Source organism: Thamnophis sirtalis, unplaced genomic scaffold, assembly GCF_051295495.1.
Source record: "Thamnophis sirtalis isolate CommonGarterSnake01/CBP01778 unplaced genomic scaffold, rThaSir2_p1.2 scaffold_6, whole genome shotgun sequence".
Classification (NCBI taxonomy): Eukaryota; Metazoa; Chordata; class Lepidosauria; order Squamata; family Natricidae; genus Thamnophis; species Thamnophis sirtalis.
The window spans coordinates 94,816,762-94,843,913 of record NW_028261386.1 but is presented as its reverse complement, the minus strand read 5'-3'; the positions used below and the strand labels follow the sequence as shown (position 1 = coordinate 94,843,913).

The window sequence follows — 27,152 nt, the reverse complement described above, 5'->3', positions numbered from 1 at the left end:
TGATCATGGAAGAAGCAGCAATTCTGCATTTGTGTATGTTGGTGGAGTGAATGCGGCAAGAGAATGGCATTCAGAAGATACAGATCTAGGTTAAAACAAGCCTAAACGAACATGAAATGATATACATGCAATAAAAATTTTACAAATATATACTCTGGATTTCAAATTGTTCTCCAAATATCCAAATGTCTTTCAAGCAGGAGAAATAGAATATATCAAGGAATACATCTCTGATACAGGATGGATTTAGACTGATTCACACATCTGCCAGGAATTCTACTTCCCGTATTCTAATCACATATCTACTTCCCGTATTCTAATCAAATCTCCCTTCAGACTGATTTGCTGCCAGCAACAACACTCTCTTCTTTTCCTCACAAACAACAATATCATGCATATTGTACAATAAGTATTTTAAGTACATGAATCTATTACATTTTCTAAATAAAATTTCATTTTCTATAAAAATGTTGGCTAATACCTTAGCATGATGTAAATCCACTCCATACATGGATAGCCGCTTGGCATTTTCTATGAATTGGGAATCTGCTTGTGCTGGAGTCAAACCTCTGCAAATATTTAGAAAAGAAATATTAAAAAATCAATATTATGTTATGTTGTATTCTTATTAGTATATAAAAACATAGCCCTTGCTACTCAGACCATGGTTTATTTAAGCCAGTATTTTGTTTCTAGATATGGCCAGTTTTTGCAAGGGGTAGCATTGTTTTGAATCCCATCCATTTTAAACATCTCAAATATTTATTATTCATGCTGAAGGAGAGTCCAGTATGAAATATAATCACTTCCAGTCTTTGCATTTGTGAAAACATACCAGAATAGAAAGAGATATGCCAGAAAAAAGTGTTAAATCAATATCTGATAGTTGGTTACCAACATTTTGATAATTTTAAAAGCTCGAACAATAAAGGGAAATGCTCTGGTGTTTTTCGAACATCTACTATTTAAGCAAAAAAAAAAAAAAAAAAAAAAAAAGAACCGAACTTGCTCTTGAGGGATTCAAACTGTATTATCTCTCAAGATGAAGAATAGCCAGAGCTCTAGCCAGAGCTATTTCATTAGGATTTATGAAAATCTTAATGAAGTAATAAAGATTCTTGTCTCAAACAGTATTCCCTGCATTATTGAACATTTTTTGTACTGTTGAGTTTCTTTGATGTAATCAAGAAGGGGGGGGGATCCCTAGTTTTTAGTCATCTTTGTTTTGAAATTTCTAAATGGTACTCAGAAATAATTTCATAACCATATGGAAGCTGACAAATATCTTGCATTTTAAAGTTCCTGTGTTCCTATGAACTTTTTTCCATGTTTTACTGTTACGCTTAGTTGTATCCTGCAAATTGAAACTTTGTTACCACTGGTTCTTAATTACAGACTTGTCCTATGAAAAATATTATGGGATCTTTCTCCCAAAACTTTATTCTAAAGCTCATTTCCTTCTCTCCCCTTGTTTTTACTTCTTGAGTGAATGATTGAAGTTTATTATTTTCATTATTTTTTCTTTCTCTCTTTATTTATTTGTATGCTATTAATAATTTACCTATTTATGAGAGAATGGCAAGGATATATTACATAATGCCTGACTACAGCCTAGGGTTATAGATTTTGTTTTTAATTGCATGAGCATTATCTGCCACAAGGAAACAAAAATGCATACAAATACTTGGAACATGACGCACCTGTGTGTCTTGTGTAATTCCACTACTTTATCCTCCAACTCTTTCGTCTGGTTAGGTGCAAATTGGAATTCCTGTATGTAACCACTATCATGCTCCTCAGGATCAAAGTCACCTAGTTCAGCTTGTAAAGTATATGAACCAAGCAGAGCATGGGTCACAAAAGAGCATGGTAGACGTCCAGAAGCAATATCCTGACGAAGCTGCAAACAAAGGAAGTACCTAGGAAAAAGAACAATGATAATTGTCTGACAAATTTTATTTATTTGTTTCCTTTTTATCCTATTCCCTTATTTACTTTATATGTAACACAAGTTAGTGAACATTCATAATACTCCTTCCTTTTATTTTTCCCATAAAAAGCTTAAAATTTTTCTCTATTTTTAACATTTTAAAAATCTACATCAAAAACAATCTGCAAACACAGAAATTATTTATTACAAAAAGGTTATATTTTAAAAACTGCAAAAAAAACCCAAAAAAACCTATTTCTAATATAAAGCTGGAAAGTATACTGAAGTGCAATTATTCTGACTACTAGTTTTTAAGTAGTATACTTTTTAAGACTACACACACACACACCTTTAACCATAACCATAGAAATGTCAGAGTTACAATAGTGTTTCCTCCCTGACTTGCCCAGGTTATGATCTATATTTTGAATATCTGCGGTGGATTCAATATTGTTGTTTTTTTGCTTTAACTTATTCTTTTTTTCAGTAAAAAAACAGTGCCATTAGATGATTAGTTTTTCTTAAATGACATTTATCTGCAGTAATTATTTGTACATACATTTCTATGCCAGATTTATGAAAAATACTACAAATCAAACACAGAGGAAAGTGATAGCAGCTTTTTTTTAATTGCCATTTTTTTTAGGCTTATGAAATGTAATATTTTACAGATTTTCCAAGAGACCCTAAATAATGTAGGATTTCCATTCAATAATGCTTAATAGCATACCTGGTGATTTCTTCTGTTAATTGTGAAGGGTCAGGTGGGTAAAACTTCACATTAAAGGTGAACTGCCATGGCAAATCTACATTTAACACATTCCCCAGAGAATACATGGGAGAAAAAATGAAAACATTCAAAGTAAACATTTTTATCCACAAATAGAAAAAAATGTAGACACTAAGGATGGGAGAGAAACTCTTTTGTAAGAAACTGTTTATATATTGTAAAGAAACTGTTTATATATTGTAAAATTGCTAATATGCCAGATTTTAAATTGTTTTGCCCATACCATTTGAGATTAATGCATCTCCCTGTGTCTGAACTGTGTATAGAATCCTTGTATTTACTCTCAAATTATTTTGCATGAAGGCATAAGTATTCTTCCCCCCACCCCAAAGTTTTAAAACCTGTACTGAAATTACCACTGGAAGGCATTGAAATAAAAAGTTAAGCCATGTGGGGTCTTCATCTTTACTGCAGCAATTCATTTAAAACATTGAAATATTTTGAAACCCAATTTCTATTTTATTAATTTCTTGCATGCTGGTACTGTGTATAACTTTTTAAAAATTATTATTAATAGGTTTATATCAATAGATATATAGATATATAGGTATTACTGATATTTATATAATTGGAATAATTAAAATTATGATAAGTATGAAAGCTTGAATTTTTGGGACTGTATGAAAAAGCATCAGATGTGATTTATGAAAATTAACTTATTGTCCTGGCACCTCTACAAATTTCTTTAACTCCTTATTAGTATAACTGTCTGAGTAAGAAGTATTTGAGAGAATCAAAATCATATAATCTGAAAATAGATTTAAAAGCTATGTCTTACCTCCCATTTTCATCCCACAAATCTGATTACTGGATCTAAATGCTATTGCCAACACTTCTATAGCTAGGTTGGATAATAAAGGGGATAAAGATCAACACTATTGGTACCTCTTAAATTTGTAATGGGATCTGAATCATAACTATTAAATCTTATCTGAACTTTAGTTGGTCCATAAATATATATTTATATTTAATTAATACAAATTTATAGTTAATTAATATTTATATTAAAATTGTATTTCCAGATAATCAAAACTTTTAATATATCTAATTAACAAATAGATAGGGAAGAATAATTTTACTATATTGCATACATTTTAATAATTTCTTGAGGGGATTTCAACTTGAAATAAAGACAAATGGAACCATAAGAATAATTTTACCTATAATCAATTGATTAGCTAACAGTTTTGTGTACAGTTTGCAGTCCATGTTAAGAAATGAAATGGACCTATATGGTGCCAAATCCTGGAAATCTTTGTCCAAGTTAAGGATCAAAATTATATTAGATTGCTTCCAGTCTAGTCTAAAGTAAAGGATCCCCTTGGTGCAAAGTATTGCATAAAAATAAAAATTCAGGTATTAAACTTTCTTTAAATTCTTTATAAAATCTCCTGACAATCCATCAGGGCCAGGTGAAATAGAAAAAGGAGATTCCATAAATTGGATGTCTTTGGGAGCCAATTCTGAGAATGTTAGCCTACTTCAATATTGATTTTTATATGGTGATTGATTATTAAAGGAATTGTTAAAAATAGTTAAAATTGTTCACTTATTCCTTTCGTTTTTACCAAGGGCATATGGGAGGACATTGTAGTTGAAGATCTCTAAAACAGAATATCAGTCATTATCAGAGAGGGAAACCATTGCTAATGATTAAAAGAAGCCAATTTATTTCACTTCTCCCTCCACCTCTCCATATTTTTATATCTATTTTTTATTTTTGTAAATTTTATCTGTTTCATTATTTTTCAGCAATATTTGTTCTCATAATGCAAATACCTTAAAAACACTTGATTGATCTATCTAAGGTTGATAATGAACTGTATAGATGCAGAACAATGAATTATTAAAACTCCGAAGCTGCTGTACAAGCAAATCATTAAAACAGACTGTACAGGTGGCACCCATTTGCAGCGCTTCTGTTCCAGATGAACAACAGTGGATAATGAGACTGTGAAACAACTACTATAAACATGCACAAAAGCCTTTTCATCATTTCCACATGCATAAATATACAAAAAGGAGGCAAAAAGCATGGACAACAAGGAACACTGTACATATTGTTTATTTGTCTGCATAACACCTTGTGAGCAGCCTCACTACTCTTACAAAATGCTCACAATTAAAAAAAAAAACCTAAAATATACCAAAATGAAAGAAATGTATTTAGCTAAAGGAAAGGTAACAGGCAACTTGATAAGTATGTTCCAATCACAAAAGTTACAAAGGAGAAAATTTCTTTATATGAAAATCAAAAGAGGATTAACAGACATTGTACTACTAATACCAGATTAGATTATGCAGTTTTACCAAATGAGCTTTGGCGTATTGTGCCAGGCTGATAAAGTATTTGCATCTGTTCGCTTTTCAATGGCCTGATTTTTCTAGGAACTTTTCTAACAGCTGACTTGGAAAGTTCACCAGAACCTAAGACAATATATACCGATAAAGATTTAATCTAACTCTTCTTATTCTAGAAAGATCTAGATCATTTGACACTGCACACACTGAAGATTTCTAACAATATTAATCTTAACATACTTATAAATTTAATAAATATAGTATTATAAACTTCTGAAATTTTTATTATATTAATTTGTGGCTTTATTATATACATTTTATTTAAAATGCTACATTACATAAGAAGGTTTGACAAAATTAAGTGTGCAATCTTAGCCTTAAAGCATACAAGGGAGCCATCTGTTTTTCGTATTTAGGCAATAAAAACAAACAAAAAGAAAAACTCAGGATTTCAGCCCCATTTTTACGCCTCACCAAAGGACTTATCTCCCCTTCATTCATAGATGGGAACTGAAATCCTTTGGCAGGCAGCTCTTTCAGCAATCCCCAAGAAACAAGAGGGAGCTTGTTTTCCAGTGCATGGAAGATAACTCGTTCATCTCCATTTCTGCACCCTACCAAAAGAGTTCAACTCCCAGCCCCCAGAGAGGAGAAGGATTTTGGGGAAGAATCCAGCAAGAAAAATTGCAAATGGCGATCACATGATTGTGCACCGCTTAGCAACCAGTTGTCAGAACAGGTTGCCAAGCATCCAGATCACAATCATGTGGGGGTTATTAATGGAACATCATGTGACAACCAGAAATACCTTACAAGCTGTAAAGCACTCTTCTTGATGACATTGTAATTCCAGATTATTGTTAAATGAACAGTCATATATCAAGGACTATCTGAGGTGTGACAATAAGAAATATGACTGGAGCACTTACTGCGAATTTGCTTCTTTATTTCCTTTGAAGTATCAAGCCAATTCTAAAAAAAACGACACATAATGAGAAATATAATATTTAATGTGTTTTATAGTATATCTATTACTGATTCATTCAAAATCAGTATAAAATACTCTGAGAATTTTTCATCTATCAATTTCTAAATTGCCTCAACCACTGAAGAAAGTTTGGCCTTTAATCTGTAAGGATTTAAACAGCTACAGAAGTAATAAAATACAAAAACTGATAGTTAGGTTTAGGTTTATTCGATTTATATGCCGCCCTTCTCCCAAGGACTCAGGGCGGCGTACAACATTAAAAGAAACACATAATACAAAAGTTAAAAAGAGATTAAATAGGATATCCCAAACCCAATTAAAATTGACAATGACATTTTTTTTTAAAGAATTCAAATTAAAACTAACAGTAATAAATAATTTATTTTGTTTTGTTCAGGCCAGGCTGGCTTGCTGGAAAAGCCAACTTTTTAGGGCACGTCGGAAGGACCGGAGGTCAGGGATTATACGAAGCTCCGGGGGCAGCTCATTCCAGAGGGAAGGCACTCCTACAGAGAAGGGTCTCCCCCTGGGGGTCACTAGCCGACACTGTCTGGCCGACGGCACCCTGAGGAGGCCAACTCTGTGGGATCGCACTGGACGATGGGAGGCTACCGGTGGCAGTAGATAGTCTCGCAGGTACCCTGGGCCTAAGCCATGGAGCGCTTTAAAGGTCAGAATTAGTACCTTGAATCGCAATAGATGGCCCAACATCCTGGAAATTCACCAACTGAAAACTATTGTTAACAATAAGCAATAAACTACCAGTGAGTAAATCAATGAACCCCTCCTATCTCTATTGGAAGGGTCACACTTCCATGGCTTTAAAAATCGCAACAGCACTGGGTCCTACGAAGCTCAGGGAAATGATGTTGCACAAGACAATACAGCTACAGAGAAGGCACGGAGTAGCCCCACAGTGAGAGAGGTGGCAAGTATATTTAACAAATAAAATACATAAATATTGTCTAGGTCTCACAAATGTTTTACAATTGGGATGTGAAATGTGCCAACCCTTACAGATTTTATTGAACAGGAAGAAATGACAGGAGAAAAACTGCCCTGCAAGTCCTAGGCCACTCAGTGCTCAATAAGACAGAATATGTTGAACTGCACCCAGAAACCAGCTAGTATCTTCTCTAGCTTGGAGAATAGAAATGTTACATGGACAAAAAAGGAACATCCATAACTACTTGTGTAGCTACATTCCAAACCAGTTGTGGCATCTGAGTAGTCTTCATATCTTTGAAATATGGTCTTAACTAAGTCATAGACCGATGAGTTAATTTTAAACTTACATGCGGGCAGAGGTATCTACAGGATCTAATACTTCCATCATTTTGACTTATTTAAGATTTTCATGTTGATGAAAGCAGTGTTGTGCTGACGCTTTTTTATTGTCCCCTCCTTTCCAGTGTGATTTAGATATGAATAAGGAATACTTTTTATCTTGGATAAGTTGCTGAGCAAAAAAGATGACTTTTGCCCTTTCCCTCAGGATAGGATATGCACATCAAAGATAGAAACGAGGAGATAACTTTGCAAACCAGATGGAAAACTCAGAGACTGATGTTCTCTGTGCCTATTAAATGACAATGTAAAATTATTATCTGTATATACTAGCAAGTATATTACTGAGAACTATAAAATGAAAACGAGATATGTCTCATATTTTCTTCTCTGCGGCTTTCTCTCTAGCAGAGGATTTCTAGGGAGCTAGCTGTTTGTTTACAAACTCTTTCTCCTTCATAAATCACTGTCTTTTCATGAGCAAGTGAAAGGGCATACAAATGTTTTTTTTTAAAAGAAAGAAACACAAAGACCTTGAGTGTTTATAACATTTTTTCAAAGATATTAGATTTTATGGTCATAAAAGATAATTTAATTGCTTCTTCAAATATGCAAATAATATGAGAGAATTTTCTTTTAGATTAGATTGCCCTCTACTGTTTTCCTCCTTATAAATTCCTCCTTTTCTACAGATAATGTTTTTTCCATGCTAGTTCATGAAAATAACAGTTCCAGAGGTATAAGTGGTCTGATGTTTAGTCTCTCTGTAAACAATAGAACAGCAATTAAAATTAGAATAAAATACATTTAATCCTTTACAAAGCAGAAAATATAGCTTTCACAATTAATTATTCATGTATAATATATTTTTTTCTATGAAAAACCTTTGATACACAGGTTTTTCTTGAAAATAAATAAAAATACCTTTTTATTGCCTTCTGTATACTAGTAAAATGCTAATACCATCTACTTCCTAAGACTGTACAAGCTTAAAGGAATCCAACCAACATATTATCCCAGGTACTGGGTTAAACTCTAGTCTAGATAATCACAGGAAGAGTTCAACCTCTAGCAAATTTGAGCCACTTTGTTGGCAAAGTACTGTGAAAAACTGTCAAAGCTGCCAAGTGGAAGATAACACTCTCCTAAACTGGAAGATGCCACCCTAAACAAATCAATCGGGCAACAGCTCATCAATGCTTCTGTTACTATCACAATGTCAGTCTGAATCTGAACTTGTACTAAGTCAGATTTACTGTCACTTTGTCTCTTGGAGCTCCTTAATAAACCAAGGAGACAATCAGAATTAACAAGAAAGAGAGGCTACTTAGGAGCAAACTCATTAAAGCTTCCTGTACACAGTCGTTCATTATAAAAGCAACAGAACTGGCTGCCAAATTGTTAAGATATTCCTAGATCCACTTGAGGCAGTCTATTGTATTAGATTTGTTTGCCCATTGGTGGGCATAGTTAACAGTCAATTTTATTTGAACCAGAAAATCACGTGACCACAGCAGGAGGCTCAAGGTAATTTATACCCTTTTTATCCAGATTGTTAATTATCTGCTCTTAGATAAAGACAAGATCTAGTATATGCCCTTTTACATACATCGAGGTATTATATTTACATAAGATCTAGTATACAACCAACTACATATATCAGAGTGGAAATTACAAGTGGTCACTATTGCATTTACAAATTCCCAAGCCTTCCTGGAAGCCTAGAATGAGGTCACCCAACAAGTAATAGGAGAAGCAACACTAGCCCTAAGACTTGATCGAAAAACTCAGCAAGACATTCTACAAAAAAATCTTTGTCTTCTAAGGAAACAAAGAAATAATAAAGTTCTTCTATTGTATCATTTGTGCAGTCAAAAACTGATGAGAAATGGAATAATAAAGTTCTTCTATCGTATCACTTCTGCAGTCAAAAACTGATGAGAAATGGAATCACATATTTTGACTTATATGGCAATGGCAGAGGCAGACTCCTAAACAGAGCATAGTGCAGTGATGGCTAACCTTTTTGCCATGGCGTGCCAAAAGCAAGGGGAGCAGGGGAGGAGGGTCGTGTGCGCACGTGCCCACACCCATAATTCTATACGCCCTTCCCCTTCTATGCACGCGCGACCCCCCCCGCTCTCCCCCTGCTTTTGGCAAGCGGCGGCACGATGGACCCGTTTTTCACCCTCTCCAGGCTCCAGAGGCTTTCTAGGAGCCTGAGGAGGGCAAAAACGGCCTCCCCCCCCCTGGAGGCCCTCCAGAGGCCAGAAACGGCCTGTTTTCCAACTTCCAGTTTGTGCATTGAGCTGTTTTTCACCCTCCGAAAGCTTCAGGGAAGCCTCCTGAGGGCAAAAAATTGCAGAAAATCATGGCAGAAATCAGCAGAGCTGACAGGGCAATGCCTTACGTGCCCTCAGAAATGACTCCGCGTGCCACCTGTGGAACACCATAGGTTCGCCATCATGGGCATAGTGTAAATATAAGACTCCTCTGTATGATATAAACTACAGGGCTGGAACAGAACAGAGCAAATCCTTGCCTCCTTGTCTATTGTACAAATCATCACTTAACCACACTGAACTCCACTTCAGGAAAACATGAAGGATATTTTTTATGTCTCATCTTCTGTTAAATGAAATTATATATTTCTGCATAATGAACAACTGATTGCATTCGTTTCATTTCAGCCTTCTGCAGTGAGTTCTAGGGTCTTCCCTTCTATCATTGGGCATTGGAGCACACTCGACTAGAAGTGCCGCTACCACAGCAGCATAGAACACTCAGGCTCCTATTGGGGACATAGGTAGGGCAGCTACATGGGCATCTCCACTGCCCTTCATAAGGCACTATCAGTTGGATGCGTTTGCACTGCTGAGGCATCTTTCGGACAAAGGGTGCTTCAGAAAGTGCATGCTCCATTGGGAACTATGAACCAGTAAGTTCCCCACCCTAAGGATAGCTGATTTGGTATGTCCCACTACTGGACCCTCCTGAGCCATCAGCTGGAGAAGGAACATTGGTCCTACCTGAACGTTCTTTCTCAGCATGGGGCAGGAGAGTCCAGACCCCTCCCTGTTAGCTAGGTCCGTAGTCCACTCTGGTTGGGTAGGCTGTGGGGTAGGGGCTGCTCTTCTCTTATTCTCTAGGTTGGAGCTACGTCTTCGTCGCAACTGGGGCCAAGCAAGAGGGGACTAGAGGTGTGGCTTCAATTATGACTCAGTCTCTGGGCAGATAAAGATGTAACAACCCATTACCGGACCCTCCTGAGCCACATTGAGAAAGAACATTCAGGTAGGACCAATATTCCTTCTAATTAATTGTCCAAATAATGATGATGTTATTTATTGCAAATGTATTTTTAAAAGAAAAGTGAAAATTGGAGTTCAAATACTTTCAGTCAGCATTATCTCCTTCAGCTGATCACATCCATACAACATCTAGTCCAGGGGTCCCCAACCCCTGGGCCATGGATCAGTACCGGTCTGTGGCTTGTTAGAAACCGGACCGCACAGATGGAGGTAAGCGGCAGGCAAATGAGCAAAACCTGATCTGTATTTACAGCCACATCACCCACTCAGCTCATCAGGTATTAGAATCTCATAGAAGCACAAACCCTACTGTAAACTAAACATGCAGGTGTTTTAGGTTGTGTGCTCTTCCTCCCCCCTCCCCCCCTCCATAGAAAAATTGCTCAGTTCAAAATATGACATAAGAAATAGCATTATAGTTATTCCCTTTTATAGCATTATAGTTATTCCCTTTTCTGCTCAGAAATATAGGCTCCGGACTATAAAAGACTTAATGTTCAGTAATACATTCCCATATATTACAAAAGTTCCCAGTCTTTTAGAAATCCTTCTTACACATTTAATACATACCTTCTGATCTGTAGGGTCTTGGAATAACAAGCCAAAATAGTCCCGTTCGAGTAGGTTAAGATGCTCACACACTTTGTCAAACAACACCTGCCCTTTAGCTTTTTTCTAGGAAGAAATAGGATAAATCAATGAAACATTTATATAATACAATGCTAAATATATTTTATTTTAAAACACACCAATACCAAAGAAAATTACTCTGTATTTGTTATCACTGGTTTCAATTTGCTATTTCAGAAAATAAATCAAAAGTGAATAGATGTTTCATAGTCTATACCCAGCTCATAGGAAAGTGCTAATTAAAACGAATAGAGGGGAGCTATTTATTTGGATAACTGAAATTTAAGTAAGACAAATGAAAAATCAGCAGTAATTCTTAAAATCCTGAAATAGTGTTGTATATTTAGGAATCATCAATGTCTCTTAAAACTTTTTTTAAAAGGAATAAAATGTAAAGAGTTTGTTATCTGAGGACTTGCTAATTATCAAATACAGATAGTCCTCAACTTACAACTATCACTTACCAACTGTTCGAAGTTACAATGGGACACACATAAAGTACTTGCACACCTCCATGGTCATGAGACAGCATTTCAGGGACTTTGGCTACATGCTCAGCCTTCAATTAGCTGATATTTAAGTAGCACAAGCCTCATTGTTTTTGCTCTTTGCTTTAAACATTAGACTTACGAAAATCTAATGATTTTGATTTAAATATTTAAAACAAGTGTTAGCCATCAATGTACTATTGTCTAATGTTCGATTTGTAATGAAGAAATATAACACTTAAGTAATTTATAGAATCTTATTTTAGTTCATTAGTTTTCCTTTTCTTTTTGCATTAAATATAACATTCAAGGTACACTTACAACCATGACCATATAGCCATGATGGCGAATCTATGGCACATTTGCCACAGGTGGCATATGGAGCCATTTCTGATGGCATGCAAGGTGTTGCTCTATCAGCTCCAGCACGCATGTCCGCACTGGCCTCCACTTTTCAGCCTTCATTTTCGGCCATTTTTCGTCCTCCAGAGGCTTTAGGGAAGCCTCCTGAAGCCTCCAGGGGGAGAAAAATGGCCCAACAGGCAATGTTCCCTCTAATTTTTTTTCAGGGTGAGCGGAAAAGTATAGTGTTTGAGCGGCACAGTTTCATGCCTGAGCACCTAAGAGAGCCACAGTTTGAACTTCTGTCTCGTCTGCTGGACATTTGCGCAACATTCCAAGCGCCAAGCACCAATTGTGAGCGAGGTTTCAGCCTGATGAATGCCAGGCATGAAAATGTGCTACTCAAACACTATACTTTTCCGCTCACCCTGAAAAAAAAAAGACTTCTGCTCAGCTTTTAGATCATTAGACTGGCTAGAGAGAGACATGGCACCAACAGGGTCCTGGGTCCTGGCATTTTGCAGGCAACCTGTCCTCTCACATTCCTTTGGAATGCAACCCATCACATTTGAATTAGATTTTGCCAATTATCCTATTAAAAGATAATCCTATTATTCTAAAATATGACTAACTCGATATTAAAAATGTAAATATTTAATGCTGATAAATAATAGCAGTAATTGTTATTTAGTATGATTAAAATCAGTATTGATATATCAATATATCTATCAAAATTGACAATAAACACTAAAATAACAATACAAATATATAATGTGGAATATAAATGTAATAAATATAATATATAAATACAACATAAATGTAATAAAATAATTCATCATGAAACTCTCCCCCTTTAAAGTAATAAGATCAATTAAATAGTCTAGCAAGTTTGGACAATATGCTATATGTTATGTTACTTAAGAATATATATGCCTCAGAATCAGATACAACATCCACATCATTTCCAACTGAGTCAATAAAATCATATGCCATGCCAAAACTATTTTAAATAAAGATATGAAATTAATCAAGTATTGCATTTATTTTTCAAAATGAATGTACAATTTTTATTATTATTTAAGTTTTGTACCCTATCTTTTCTAACTAACGTTAACTTTAAAAAGATGTTACATCAGACTACAATACAAGTAATTAAATGAAGACTAAAATAAGTGTTTTGGCATATTGAGCTTTTTATATTTCTTTCTAATATTTCTTCCTTAGTTGAGAACTTCCTCCTCAGCTTACTTACGCATTAACTGTTTGTTGCTTTTATGGTTTATTCATTCACTGCTCCATCTTCAGTTTTTTTCACAGGGGGCAGGGCTTCCTTCCTTCCTTCCCTCCACTCCTTTGGCCACCAATTTTGATCCAACTCTCTCTCTCACACACACACACACACACAGAGACACGTGTTCTTTGGGGGGGTTGAATTACTCCGCCTCACTGCGCAAAGTCGGCTCAGCATGTGTTCGGCCCCTGCTTACGCTGAATCAAATCTGCAGCCGGCGGGACCATTTCAAAGCTGCCAGTCCTCTTGCTCCTTCTCCTTCACCGGCAAAGCAGCGGCGGTGGTGCCTCCCCCTTCGCTCGGAGCACCTCAGCTGGGCTCTGGGTTATCCCTGTCATCGCCTCCACCTCCGCCGCTTTCCTACTAGCTCCCGCGGCCTCAAAAGCACGGCAGAGGAGGAAGGGGGAGGGATAACGCGGGGGCCAGCTCAGGTGCTCCGCGTGGAGAGAGAGGCACCACTGCGGGAGCTTTGCTGGTGAAGGAGAAGAAACAAGAGGACTGACGGCTCATCAAAACAAGTCTGGGGAGGTCCTTTGCAGGCGGCCAGTTCTAGCTGCCTGCAAAGGACTTCTCCACGTTTGCTTTGGTAGAAAGCTCTGCGCGGTAGTTAGAAAGCTCTGCGCGGAGGTTTCTAGCGACGTGCGCGGCCGCGCACGCGCGCACCTTAGAGGGAACAGTGCCAACAGGTAACCCGGAAGTCTGTTCCCGAACATCTGGTTTGCATGTTGGGCCGTTATTCGCCCTCTCCAGGCTCCTAGAAAGCCTCTGGAGTCTGGGGACCAACCGGGCCCACTGGAAGTCAGAAAAAGGGCTGTTTCTGGCCTCCATGGAGGCAGGGGAGGCCATTTTCACCCTCCCCAGACTCCTAGAAAGCTTCTGGAGTCTGGGGAGAGCAAAAAATGGACTTACCGAGCCCACTGGAAGTTGGAAAATGGGCTGTTTCCGGCCTCCAATGGGCGGGATGTGGACGTTTTCGCCCTCCCAGGCTCCAAAAAAGCTGTGCGCACATGTGCGGGGCAGTGGGAGGGGGGTCATGCATGCATTCACAGGAGGAATGGCACAGGGGATTAAATTATGGAGCTGGGCAGTCGTGCGTACATGCTTTTGGCACCCAAGGTGAAAAAGGTTCGCCATCATTGTCATATAGCCTCAATAAAACTTGAATCGATTAGAAGATAATAAAAGTTAATAGAATGATTCAGAGTCTCTAAGTGAAACATGAAAGAACCAACTTTTTTCAAGCCACCTTAACAAAGATACTCCCCCAACTACACAAAAAAAGATTAAATAAAATGTTAACATTTTAAAGAATATACGATATAAGATACTGATAGAAGAAATTATCAGAAATAACTGATTTGATTAATATGATTTTTGATATTTCCATATGACACAGAATGTCAGAGAAAACTATACTACTGTTTTAAATAATTTGGTGCAGCAAAAGTACACAAGCAGATAAAATTTCAAAAGGTTTGTTCTTAGGTTTGCATCAAATATTGTATATAATTTTATTAATACAGTGTTTCCCCGAAAATAAGACAGTCTTATTTTCTTTTGACCCCCGAAAAAGCTCTTGGCCTTATTTTCAGGGAGGTCTTATTATTTTTGAGGTTCAGGAAGCGGTGAGCATGGTCACCTCATGGCTGCGGCTGCTGCGTTGCAATATTGGGGGGGGCTTATTTTCAGGGGAGGACTTATTTTAGCGCATACACTCAAAAGCCTGATTGGGCTTATTATCCAGAGAGATTTTATTTTGGGAGAAACTGGGTAGTAAATTAATAATTAGTACTGTTAAATAGTAATCTTTATTAATTATTAATTTTAATGCAGCATGATATATAACAACACTGGGTATAAACATCCAAAGGAGAAAATTTGGGGCATTCAAAGTACTGTACTTTGACTTGAATTAATAAATGAGAACAGACAACTCGCCTTTCTGGCTTTTCAAGATTTGTTGAAACATTGAAATAGTGTCTGCTACTGGCAGAATTCAAGAGGTGCAGTATGGTGCCTTTCATTTTCAAGCAAGTCCTACATCCCTATTTGGCTATTTATGGCATTTAAAAAGCAACTATAATGTGACATTTCTGAGACCTGGCAACTGAAAGGCATTTTTGCAATTGCTTATCACGCAGATTTCAGTAGACGCCACTGCAATTCCAGAGAAGTCCCTTCGAGTGCCTAAGTGTAGGCTCTTGCAACACTAAAGTTATTGTGCCTGACAGTCAGAGACAGAAAGCTCTAAACTGAACGAATTATCTATGCTGTTGGGCTATGTGCTACACAGTAGTTGTGAGAAACACTGTACAAATACAAAGGACAAGGGAGAAAAGGTATGCAATAAAACTACCAAGCTCAATAAAAGCATTGTTTGTTGTCCAAAAGAAATCAAAGCACATTCATACCAAACTGAACTGCTCAATTTATATTCAGCATTTACAATTTTAACTGGATCATTCAGTTTTATATCTCATCAGCTGAAACGCAAGGAATAATGCAAATAAAGCGGGGCAATGCAAAACTATTTCTAATAATATACTCAGGTACAATTTGGTGTGTGTGTAGTTTTTAAACTTGTATTTATTACTCAAGATTTTACTTGTCACCTTATATGTTCAATTTATCATTTAAGCAGGACTTTAAAATGTAATAACAAATAAATCCAAGAAATTAAATAACCTAGTCTAAATTGGATTAAATATGTAGAAAGTTCCAGTTTAGACTTGTATTGAAAAAAGGAAATCTATGTGCCAAACATTAAATTGAAATAAGTTTTCTTTCGTATGTAAAATAAACTTGAAAAACGATTAGGAAGGAGTTAAATATGTTTTGCTATAAAGTTAGCTATCACACATCACATGTACTGTTGTTATTATTATTATGCTTCCTACTGAATTTACAACTGCTAAATCTTCAGTATCCAGAAGATAATCATAGCATACATAACCTGTTAAATCTTGCATTCTTATTTTGTGCTTCTGGTGCTACATTTTTACTTTCTAAATAATATTTAAGATTCTAGTAAGTAAAACTCTAGATATTTTACATTTTACTATAAATATAATTTTGCCAAATGACTCTCAGCAGTTATAAAATCCAATTTGCCACCCAATTTTACTTAATATGATTACTCAAGCTTAGGTTTCAAAAACATCATTGGCAGATTACCATTCAAAAACTCTTATATGATCAAAAATTTTATAACTCACATGCATTGTATGACCACTGTAATCTTGGGTAGTATTTAGCTAACAGTATTTTGTTGAAGATACAAATAAAAAAATGTTACCTTTGTTGAGGATTTTGTTGGAACAATCCAAAAGAAATGTACTCATGCTGAGAAAATATTAATCTTAATCTATCATCTATCATTTAAAAACTGATTTATAAGAAAATATTTAAATAAATAAATTCTTTTTAATCAGACCAATGAGCCATCATGGACTAGTATCATGGACTAGCAAAATGACAGTGTTTAGAAGAAAAATAGCATAAACTGAATTCTAACTGCTGGAAGCTTCTCAATCATATTTTGTATTAAAAGATCAATGTGAAAAAAAATCTGTCAGAATGGATGTTTTATCTATAGCTTTAGATGAAAATAAAACAGGTATGCTATTTCACTTTACGTTATGTTTCTAAATTTAACACTATATATTCATGACTGCCAAATCTTTTTACAGAAAGCACAGTTTGATACAAGAAAAATACTTGGAATAATTTAAACAGAGTTTCTAAGTTTTAAACTATAAATAAAATATTTTATTTTAGTATTTTGCTGGAACATAATAATATTGACAACTTACATGTTTAAAAACATGCCCGATATAGCTTATTATGGCCAGGAAATCACTGGCAAATTGTAAGACATATGGTACTTGAGTATTTAATTTTTTATAAGATAGCAAGTGCAGTCTTGCACTTCAATCAAGCAAACTACAAAATACTTGAAACAGTTATGTCATGCCCAATACACTTCAGTTGTTCAGACGTGCATAAAATATAGTTATGCAGTCATATTTAAATGTCCTTGTCATAACATTTTAATTAGAACAGAATGCCCCTGTGTAGAACTCTCTAATGAAAATTGTATTTGCTTTGGAAAGTGTTTTTACAATACGTTGGTTGCCTAGATCTCATTATGGCATTCTTTAGACTTGATAAATAGTTATATGATTGGGTGCCTAAAATGAACTATATAATAAAGCTTGTACATAATCTCAAACATATATTTAGATATTTTAATTCAATGAATAAAAGATGCAGTTACTGGATTTAGTATTTTCTACTTATTGACAAATACTATACCCCATGTTTTACTAAATTGTAAATAACCAAGAATATAGGGCAATAGAAATATTAAACATTAACATTTATTCCTCTCATATAAGACTGAAAGTAATTCATCTAGAAGAAGGAAGCAGGGGCAGAGAGGAAGCTGGAAATAGTCTGAAACATATTTGTGAAGGTGCAGGATTCTTGTATTTATATATCGATGAGAGAGAGAGAGAGAGATATCATACATCTGACTTGGCTGCAACTCTTATTTTTAACATACAAATATTTCATAGCAGTCAGAGAGAAAATAAGTTCCTTAATTTGGACAAATACACCTACAACATTTCCATAAAGGGAAAGTAATGGAGATAAACACAATAGGTTTACATAGACTTCTCAGACAAATCATCAATGTCAAGTGTCAATGTTAACATTTTACAAGAAGGTTATTCTAGTGTTGAAATGTGGCCTAATTTCAATCATTTGAGCTGCATCTGCTGCCTTATTAAGTGAAACTAGGGAACCTATGATCCTTGGGGGTCATCCTTTTAGATATATTTCCTTACCTAAACACAGAAACAGAAAGGGCATGGGCAGATTGCTAGGTTTGATTTTAAACTTTTAAAAGAAAACATCTTATTAAATAAGAGAGATGGGTAACAAGACAAATACAGATTTTTTCCCTTATTTTTAAAGAACATTTTGATCGCAACATCTGTGGTTGATCTGTCATTTTTTAAAGAACATTTCCACTTCTTTTTTCTTGGTTTAAAGTGATACATAGCTAACCATATTGGATTATTGGTTTCTTCAAATGGATCAGCACATTTTCCATAATTTGTCCTTTATATATAGTGAGAGCAAATCATGACTGTATTGATAAATACAATTCTTGGAATCATGACAAAGTTATTACTGGATGACATATTTGGTGAGATTTATTATTTATTTAAAAATATGACACTGAGATCTTAATAGCTGTGCATTATCAGGGTACCACGCATTGAGAAGTTATAGTTCAACTCTAGCCTGCTTCATATACTGAAGAGTAACTCCTGCGGAGAGGATATGAATCCTCACCATGCTTTTTATGCAGTGGTGGGATTCAAATAATTTAACAACGGGTTCTCTGCTCTTATCATTTCTTCCAACAACCAGTTCATCAAACTGCTCAGAAAGTTAACAACTGGTTCTCCCAAAGTGCACAAATGTTATCATAATCTTCTGGTCTTGGCTTGGATGCATCATTAGGCCAGAGCAGAGTATAAATGAGACAGGCCTTGTTTTTGGTATTCCAAACTTAGCATGTCTTAAGGATCCATAAAGTAAATTTAAATAAATGAAATTTGCTGGTTGTGATCTGGCATTAAACGCCTCATTGAATTATGGATTTGCCCCTGAAAAGCCCCAGAAGAATTCCATTCATTCCACATTGTAAGGATTTCTTTGGCATCAAAGAATGTCATTTGGAAAAGGCAGTTGTACTGTCTGATGTTCTTCCAGACTTTGTTTGCAATAGTTTCATCATTGCTATATAAACTGAGCAGTTCATTAGGTGGACGTTACAAATTGCCCCAACCTGACCTTTTCCTTCATGTAGCAAAAATGGGTAGTTTCTCCAGTAAATAAGAACAGATGACAACAAGAGCATACTCTGGTCATGGCACTAATATCAGCAGAAATAATACAATGTGCAAGTTGTGCATTTTGCCTTGTTCTTTTTCTGTGGAGATTTGTGTAGTTGTCCTGAATGGAGAGATCCAGTAATGGCCTCTTGAGAAGGGAATATACTATCAACTGTTCCAAGGCTGGAGAAATTACATCCTACCTCAAAAACGATAATAACACTGCATGGAATTATCCGTTGGTCATCTCCCAAGCCAGCCTGACAAGCCAGAATTTAACAATCATGTGGTTGAACTAGCAGATTAAAGAACCTTATCCATGTGCTCAATGTTACAAAACTGAATTCAGTCCAGATGACTTTACAAATTTGTGCTATGGGCAACTCAACTTGTGGCTTGGACTGCCAAGTCAAATTCCAACTCCAAGTGACTTTATCTGCCAAAAAGCATTAATACTCCTCACTGTGGTCCCGTAGATGGTTCGGTGACAGAAAAATTTGCTGATTTAACATGTACAACAATTTTAGTATAAGAAGTTGAAGAGTTCTATATGGAGATGTGAATGTTCCAAACACAAAGAATATGACTTGACTGATGATTAGCGAAGCAGGTTTTATAAGTATAGCAGAAAAGAGATTTCTTTACAACTTAGGGACAGGAAATTCATACTAGTAGGCGAGTTTAAAAAAAAGCAGATGTTCTGTATATATGTACCAGGGAAGGAAAGGCAGAAGTAACTACAGGTTAGCAATCTTTTAGACAAAAGATTCTCTAAAATGATGGACAAAGATCTAAAGTAATCCTCAATTGCCTCCTTGTGATCAGTTGATCATGAAGTATTAAAGAGCCAGTGCCACTGGATTTGGACCTCACAGAAATACATCCTGGCACTACTGATTCATGAATCAATTCAATATCCGATTCTTTCCCAAAGCCCTCTAGTACTGCCAAAGGAAGAAACCTTTTTAGTCTTAAGAGGTAAGATTTTCGGAAAGAGTGTTATAATAGGAAGCCCACCCTTGGGGTCCTTGATGATATTTCCTTGGAGGGGAGGAGGTACACAAATCATGGCAAATAATCCCTTTTTGATATTAATAGATGACCAATTTTCTCTCCTTCTCTGCACACAACTTTCCTTTGAGAACCTAAATTAATCTTACTCTTGGCTCTTATCAGCAAAGTGAGTACAAATTTTGTTTGAGTTAGCAAAACAATGTGTTGGAGAATAGATGTGTCACAAAATGTACAATTGGAAGCACTTAAAGTTTCCAAATAAATAAATTGATGCATCATGTGTCTCAATCACGAATAATAAAAACGTAACTTTGCCCACTTTGTTCAACTGTACATAGAATGCCAGATAAATACCACAGTAGTATTCCTGCTGATTACTAGATCCTAAGTAATTTTCTGACTATTTAGGGATCAAGAAAAGGCTGCTTTGATATCAAATACATCCAATGAGCAAGCATTAATTATTAAGTTAATATAATTGTCTTCCTGACTGAAGGTAGCCCAACCTGTTGCAAGTTTAAACAACTCATAGTAAATGGTTTGCAATGTTTAGAATCTAGATTTATAGAACTGACACTAATCTCTATGAATAATTTAAAAACTCTGCTCTCTTCTATAACAATTGTTCACATACCCAATGCCATCAGGAATTGTGATCCATGAATAACTTTCTGTAATTCTAACATGCAAGGAAAAGCAAAATATATTTAATAAGCGCTGTGAAACAGTCATTGGTAAGGCTTCCTTGTGAATTGCAGATGGTAAAAATCTTTCTCTATAGAAAATAAAAAACTATTAAACTATGTAAAAATGTACTATTGACATGAGATTCATTATAAACTTTTATTCTGATTTTAATAAATTAATAAATTCAGGTACATGCCTATGTCTAAAAAGCTGTTTTAAGCATTACATATGAGCATCTTCTACAAAAATACATGTTAAACTCAAATGAAAAAACTGATTATTAATCAGTTGTACAATATTATAAACATTTGAATTTCAAAGATAATTGCTAATCTTTTGCCGAAGTATATAGTTTAACATTCAAAACAGGTGCAGTGCCAAAGAAATTGAAGGTAGCTGGTGTAATACCAGGTTTCAAAGAGACCTAGCAAGAGCTGGAAATTATAGCCCTGCTACTTTAACATCTGCTTTATGCCACTCGACAGAAGTGGTAATCAAAGAAAAAATAAATAGGTTCATTGAAGAATAAGCTTTGCTAAAGAAAAATCAGCATAAACAAATCCTAATTCTCCAAACTTGCAGAGTTTTCTAAGAAAACAATAGAATGGATGGAGCTGACCCTGCTGTTACTATATACTTGGATTTTCAAAACCCAAGTTTTGAAAGAACGAAGTTCTTCATCAATGGTTCTGTAACTTAGTGCTCATAGGATAAAAAGAAATGCTTTTTATGGAGAGCTAATTGATTAAAAATACAAAAGAATGCCTAAATGGGTAATGTTTTAATAGAAGGACATAAGAAGATTCTTGGAGCCAGTGATTTTTAAGATGTTGGCTTATGAATAAATCACAAATGGGTTAAATGATACTGACTTCTGGATAATATTAAGGAGTCTGGGGTCATAAGAACCAAGTGATTGTGAAGGACTAAAGGATTTTTTTTAATTTGGTACATGTTTACCAAATTACAAGTACAGTTTAAGTAAACAAAGTGATGCACATTAGGGCAAAAACCCCAAATTTATATATAAGGACTGAACTATTTGTAAGTAATCAGAAAAAATGCTTTTGGGGTTATGGTGGATGGCTAAATTAATATTGTTAACAAGTATTACAAAGAAAAAATCCATGCTATGGATCATTAGGAAAAACACAGAAAATTAAAACCCCAAGACTGAAATTATTTTATATAAATCTACTTTGCATTGGGATGGTATATATTATTAACATATAACACATTACATGTTTTAGTCCATTTCTATAAAAGTATTGCACTTACTTCCTCTTAGAGAAAAAACAAATAAAGCTCACTACTTACCTCAAGGCCACAACTGTATTCTGTGCCATCCAAAAGGACAACTTTAGCCTGTACTATCCTGATCTTCTTAGGAGTTTTTTGGAGCACTCTTTCTACTTTGATTTCACTTGTTTGCACCTCTTTTGTCTCTCTTTTCCGATCTTCAATGTTTTCAGTAGCTTCAGAAACAATTTCTTTGTCTTCTTTATCAGACTATAAGGAAATGTAATATTACTATACAATATTATAGTTACAGAATTTAAATTTAATCAAATGCACACACACACATTTCAAATTACAATAGCAGATAATCATAAAGATATACATATATCTATTTTCTCTATCATTTTTCTCAGAGAAAATACAGCTTGTCTATAGAAAAAACTTATAGGAGGCATCAAGTATGCTTCACTAATGATAAAACCATTTTTTTCATACTTCAGGCAAATAAAAAAATAGAATCAGGACAGATATTCTGAGATTCTATTGCATGAAAGTAGAGAAGACTAGTCACAAAGAACCTAAAGATATGACAAAATAGTGTTTCGACTTCTTTCTTTGCTCAGTTAGGTCTAGATATTCTGAAATGCAAATGTGTCTCACTAGTGCGCATATAGTCCAAATTGAGAGCTCTGAAACAGCTTCCATTGAAAACAGGGCTACTGTAGCTTGAGACAAGTATGTGACTTTCCATGTTCATATACTGGCTAAAATCAATTTTTTATCCATCAGCCTCGCTCTTTCTTTAACAATGATTTACTATCAACTTAGAAAAAAACCTCATAACAAAGAAACCATATGACACTATGTTTCAATCTACGCTGTATGAGACCTATGGAGCCCTTAGATAACCCAGACATGGAACTGCACATCAACCTAGCAACTGTCCCTTTAGACTACCAATCTTAGAGAACAAATCTGTAGGACACGTATTTAGCCTGCTGTGTTGAGACCTTGGCTTACTCGACTATTAGAATTATTTATTCTTATTCTTATTATTTGGTTAATCTTTGGTGAGATTCACAGCCTTTGGGGCTGGTTGGTAGCTCAACAGCTTGAGTCCTAACCAAGGACCTAGGAACTGTTAAGGTAACGTTGGAGGATATAAGCTGTTCCAAGTAGGGTGGTTTTTTGAAGAATCAGAATGTTCAAGTCTGATAAATTTAAAATTTCCAAATAGCGAGGTATCCCTTTGGGTATTGCTCCAAGGGCTCCAATTACAATTGGGACAACACATGATTTCTTTTTCCACAGTCGCTCAACTTCAATTTGCAAGTCACGGTACTTTGTGATATTTTTTTCTTGCTGTTTATCTTCAATTCGTGCATCTCCAGGTATTGCAATGTCAATGAACCATACTTTTTTCTTTTCAACTATTGTTATATCAGGTGTGTTGTGGGCCAAGTGCCTGTCAGTCTGAATTCTGAAGTCCCATAAGATCTTGACTTTCTCATTCTCTAAAACCTTCTGAACCTGATGTTCCCAGTGGTTTTTGCTATACTCAAATCCAAACTTTTGGCACAATTTCCAGTGAATGATCTTAGCAACGCGGTCATGGCATTGAAGGCAGTCAATTTGTGAAATTTTGCTGCACCCACTGATCAAGTGGTCTTGTCTTTCTCATTACAGAGGCGACATTTCCTGTTGGTGGTAACATGTTGAATTTTTGCCTTCATGTAGTTTGTGGCTAAGGCTTGTTCTTGAGCTGCCAAAATAAAGCCTTCTGTTTCTTTTTTCAGGGCTCTTGATCTTAACCAGTTCCAAGTTAGCTTTTGGTCAGCTTTGCCTTCAATACTTTTCAAGTATTGGCTATGCATAGCTTTGTTTTTCCAATTTTCAGCTTGCTTCTCAATTACTTCATTCTTATATTCAGCTTTTGACTTAGTTGTCTTTAAAAGGCCTCCTTTATTTACTTCTTTAATCATTGGTTCTTCACTTTTCTGGATGTAATCATTCAAGCTGTGTTTTTCTTCTTCCAGTCTGTTTTACTTGTAGGAGTCCTCGACCACCCTCTGTTTTTTATTATTATTGTTGTTGTTGTTGTTGTTGTTGTTGTTATACAATTGTATCACAGCAGCCAGTTGTTTCGCCGGATTTGGCATTGGTTACTAGTTGGGCCCCACCCAGGGGCCTAGGACGTCGTAACGTATTTTCATAATATGCGTGCAGATCCAAGCAGTGTGGCTTTTTGCATTTGACTGATGGTGATTTTGTCAATTTTTAACTGTTTTAAATGTAATTCCAGTGCTTTTGGAATAGCAGCTAGTGTTCCAATTATCACTAGAATTACCACTGCTGGTTTGTGCCATAATCGTTGAATTTCGATTTTTAAGTCCTGGTATTTCGCATTTTTTTTATGTTCCTTCTCGTCGACCCTGCTATCATCTGGTATTGCGATGTCTATGATTGTAATCTTATTTTTCTCAACCAGTGTGATGTCTGGTGTATTATGCGTCAGTATTTTGTCCGTTTGTATGCGAAAATCCCACAAGATCTTGACCATCTGATTTTCGGTGACTTTTTCAGGCTGATGTTCCCACCAGTTTGTTGCTGTTTTAATATTATAATTTTTGCACAAATTCCAATGGATCATTAGTGCTACTGAATTGTGCCGCAATTTATAATCAGCCTGCACGATTTTTTTACAGCAGCTGAGTATGTGATCAACAGTTTCATCAGCTTCTTTGCAAAGTCTGCATTTGGCATCATCAGAGGATTTTTCGATTTTGGCCTTAATGGCATTTGTGCGGATAGCTTGTTCTTGCGCAGCCAGGATTAGTGACTCTGTTTCTTTCTTTAATGTACCTGCTGTTAACCATAACCAAGTTTTTTCATTGTCCACTTTTTTTATTTTTTCCAGAAATTGGCCATGCAATGCTTTGTTCTGCCAACTCTCCATTCTTGATTTTATCACATCTTTTCTGTATTCTTGTTTCGTCTGTTGGACCTTCAATAGATTTTTGTTCTTTACTTCAATTAATAGATGTTCTTGACTTTCTTTTAAATAATCAGCCAGTGCATGTTTTTCTTCTTCAACTATTTGCTTCACTTGTAATAATCCTCTGCCACCTGATTTTCGAAGCTTGTGTCCAGTTAACTATACCAGCTGTGTATCTTATAACTGGTATTGCCCAGGTATTTATGGCCTTGATTGTATTTCCACCATTCAATTTAGATTTCAAAATTTTCCTAACTCTGTTGGTGTACTCTCCCCTGACAATAGTTTTTACTTCTCCATGCTTGATATTATCCAACTGCAGAATGCCTAAATATTTGTAGGCTTCATTTTTGTTGCATTTAATTAGTTGGCCATATTATTATTATTATTATTATTATTATTATTATTATTATTATTATTATTATTATTATTATTATTATACAATTGTATCACAGCGGCCAGTTGTTTCGCCGGATTTGGCATTGGTTACTAGTCGGGCCCCACCCAGGGGCCTAGGACGTCGTAACGTATTTTCGTAATATGCATGCAGATCCAAGCAGTGCGGCTTTTTGCATTTGACTGATGGTGATTTCGTCAATTTTTAACAGTTTTAAATGTAATTCCAGTGCTTTTGGTATAGCACCCAGTGTGCCAATTACCACTGGAATTATCACTGCTGGTTTGTGCCATAGTCGTTGAATTTCGATTTTTAAGTCCTGGTATCTTGCGATTTTTTCATGTTCCTTCTCGGTGACCCTGCTATCACCTGGTATTGCGATGTCTATGATTGTCACCTTATTTTTCTCAACCAGTGTGATGTCTGGTGTATTATGCGCCAGTATTTTGTCGGTTTGTATTATTATTATTATTATTATTATTATTATTATTATTATTATTATTATTATTATTATTATTATTATATTTTGCTGGAGGGCAAACAGAAGCAAATATATTACAAGTAGAAACACACACTTAAGTTTGTTCATTTTAAAATAATATCTAATTACAAGTTGTTTCATTTTGTCTTTCCTTATCATTTCTACATTTTTGCCAGAATCCGAATCATTGAATACTCTATGCAAGCAAGTAAATACATTTCCTTCTTTAAGAATAAAAAAAAAACATATCTATATGGCTAATCTATTCTTCTACAAGCAGCAACTATTGCAGGCTTCCAAGCAGTCACAAGTAAGTTATGAATGCAAAAGGCAATAATAAAGGGAGCCACAATTGTTGCTACCTATCATACATATTGCATCATCTAAGCAAGTTACTTAACATCTGTTTTCATGTGTTTGAAAAATAAATTATATAAATTAGGAACACCTGACCTGGCCAAAATTGGCTGGGGAGGGAGGAGAAGGACCTGAGCAAAAAAAAAAAAAAAAATACAAGGAGAAAAAGCAAGGATGACGCAACCTGAATATGTTTTTCATTGTTGTAACTGGCTTGCAGATTAAAGGTTGTGGAAAACTGAATCATATTAATACATTATTATGAGAAAGAAACTGATTGGAGAGAAACTACAACACTCAACTCCAAACCCTTATTTTCCTGTTTCACAGTGCTAATTATATAAACCAGACCTAGGCAGGTAGAAAGACTTATCTGAAATTTTTCAGTTAAACGTATTTGAAAAACGAAACGATCTTCATCAGGTTTGAAATTAAAAAATGTAAAATGTTTTTTTTTGGGGGGGGGGGACTCTGAAAAGCGTTTTACTTACCTACCCAAATCCTGTAGAAAATTTGCCTACATGGTCTCTAAGAGTGACACCAACTTGATGGCAACACAGGTAGTTTTTTGTTAACTGCCACAACTGGAATCTTGGTCATTGAAAGAAGCAGTCATTAAGGAACATGTCACATGACCACTTCACTCAGTGGCCAAAATCTCAGCATATTCAGTTGAAGTTATTAAGCAATTTTGTGGGTTTTTAAGCAGAAAAAG

General features: G+C 35.5%; 1 protein-coding gene across 22 annotated transcripts in view; it reads right to left on the bottom strand.

Annotated features, from left to right (window-relative positions):
• Positions 1-27,152, bottom strand: part of EPB41L2 (erythrocyte membrane protein band 4.1 like 2) — a 103,254-nt gene that overhangs the window by 37,898 nt on the left and 38,204 nt on the right. For all 22 annotated transcript variants that reach the window (XM_087718485.1, XM_087718483.1, XM_087718491.1 and 19 more), the window contains exons 3-8: positions 22,286-22,477; positions 11,178-11,282; positions 5,951-5,993; positions 2,661-2,736; positions 1,701-1,919; positions 482-569 (exon numbers count right to left, since the gene is read on the bottom strand). In XM_087718485.1, the coding sequence (XP_087574611.1) occupies positions 482-569; positions 1,701-1,919; positions 2,661-2,736; positions 5,951-5,993; positions 11,178-11,282; positions 22,286-22,477 (723 nt within the window). The remainder of the gene's footprint in view (positions 1-481; positions 570-1,700; positions 1,920-2,660; positions 2,737-5,950; positions 5,994-11,177; positions 11,283-22,285; positions 22,478-27,152) is intronic.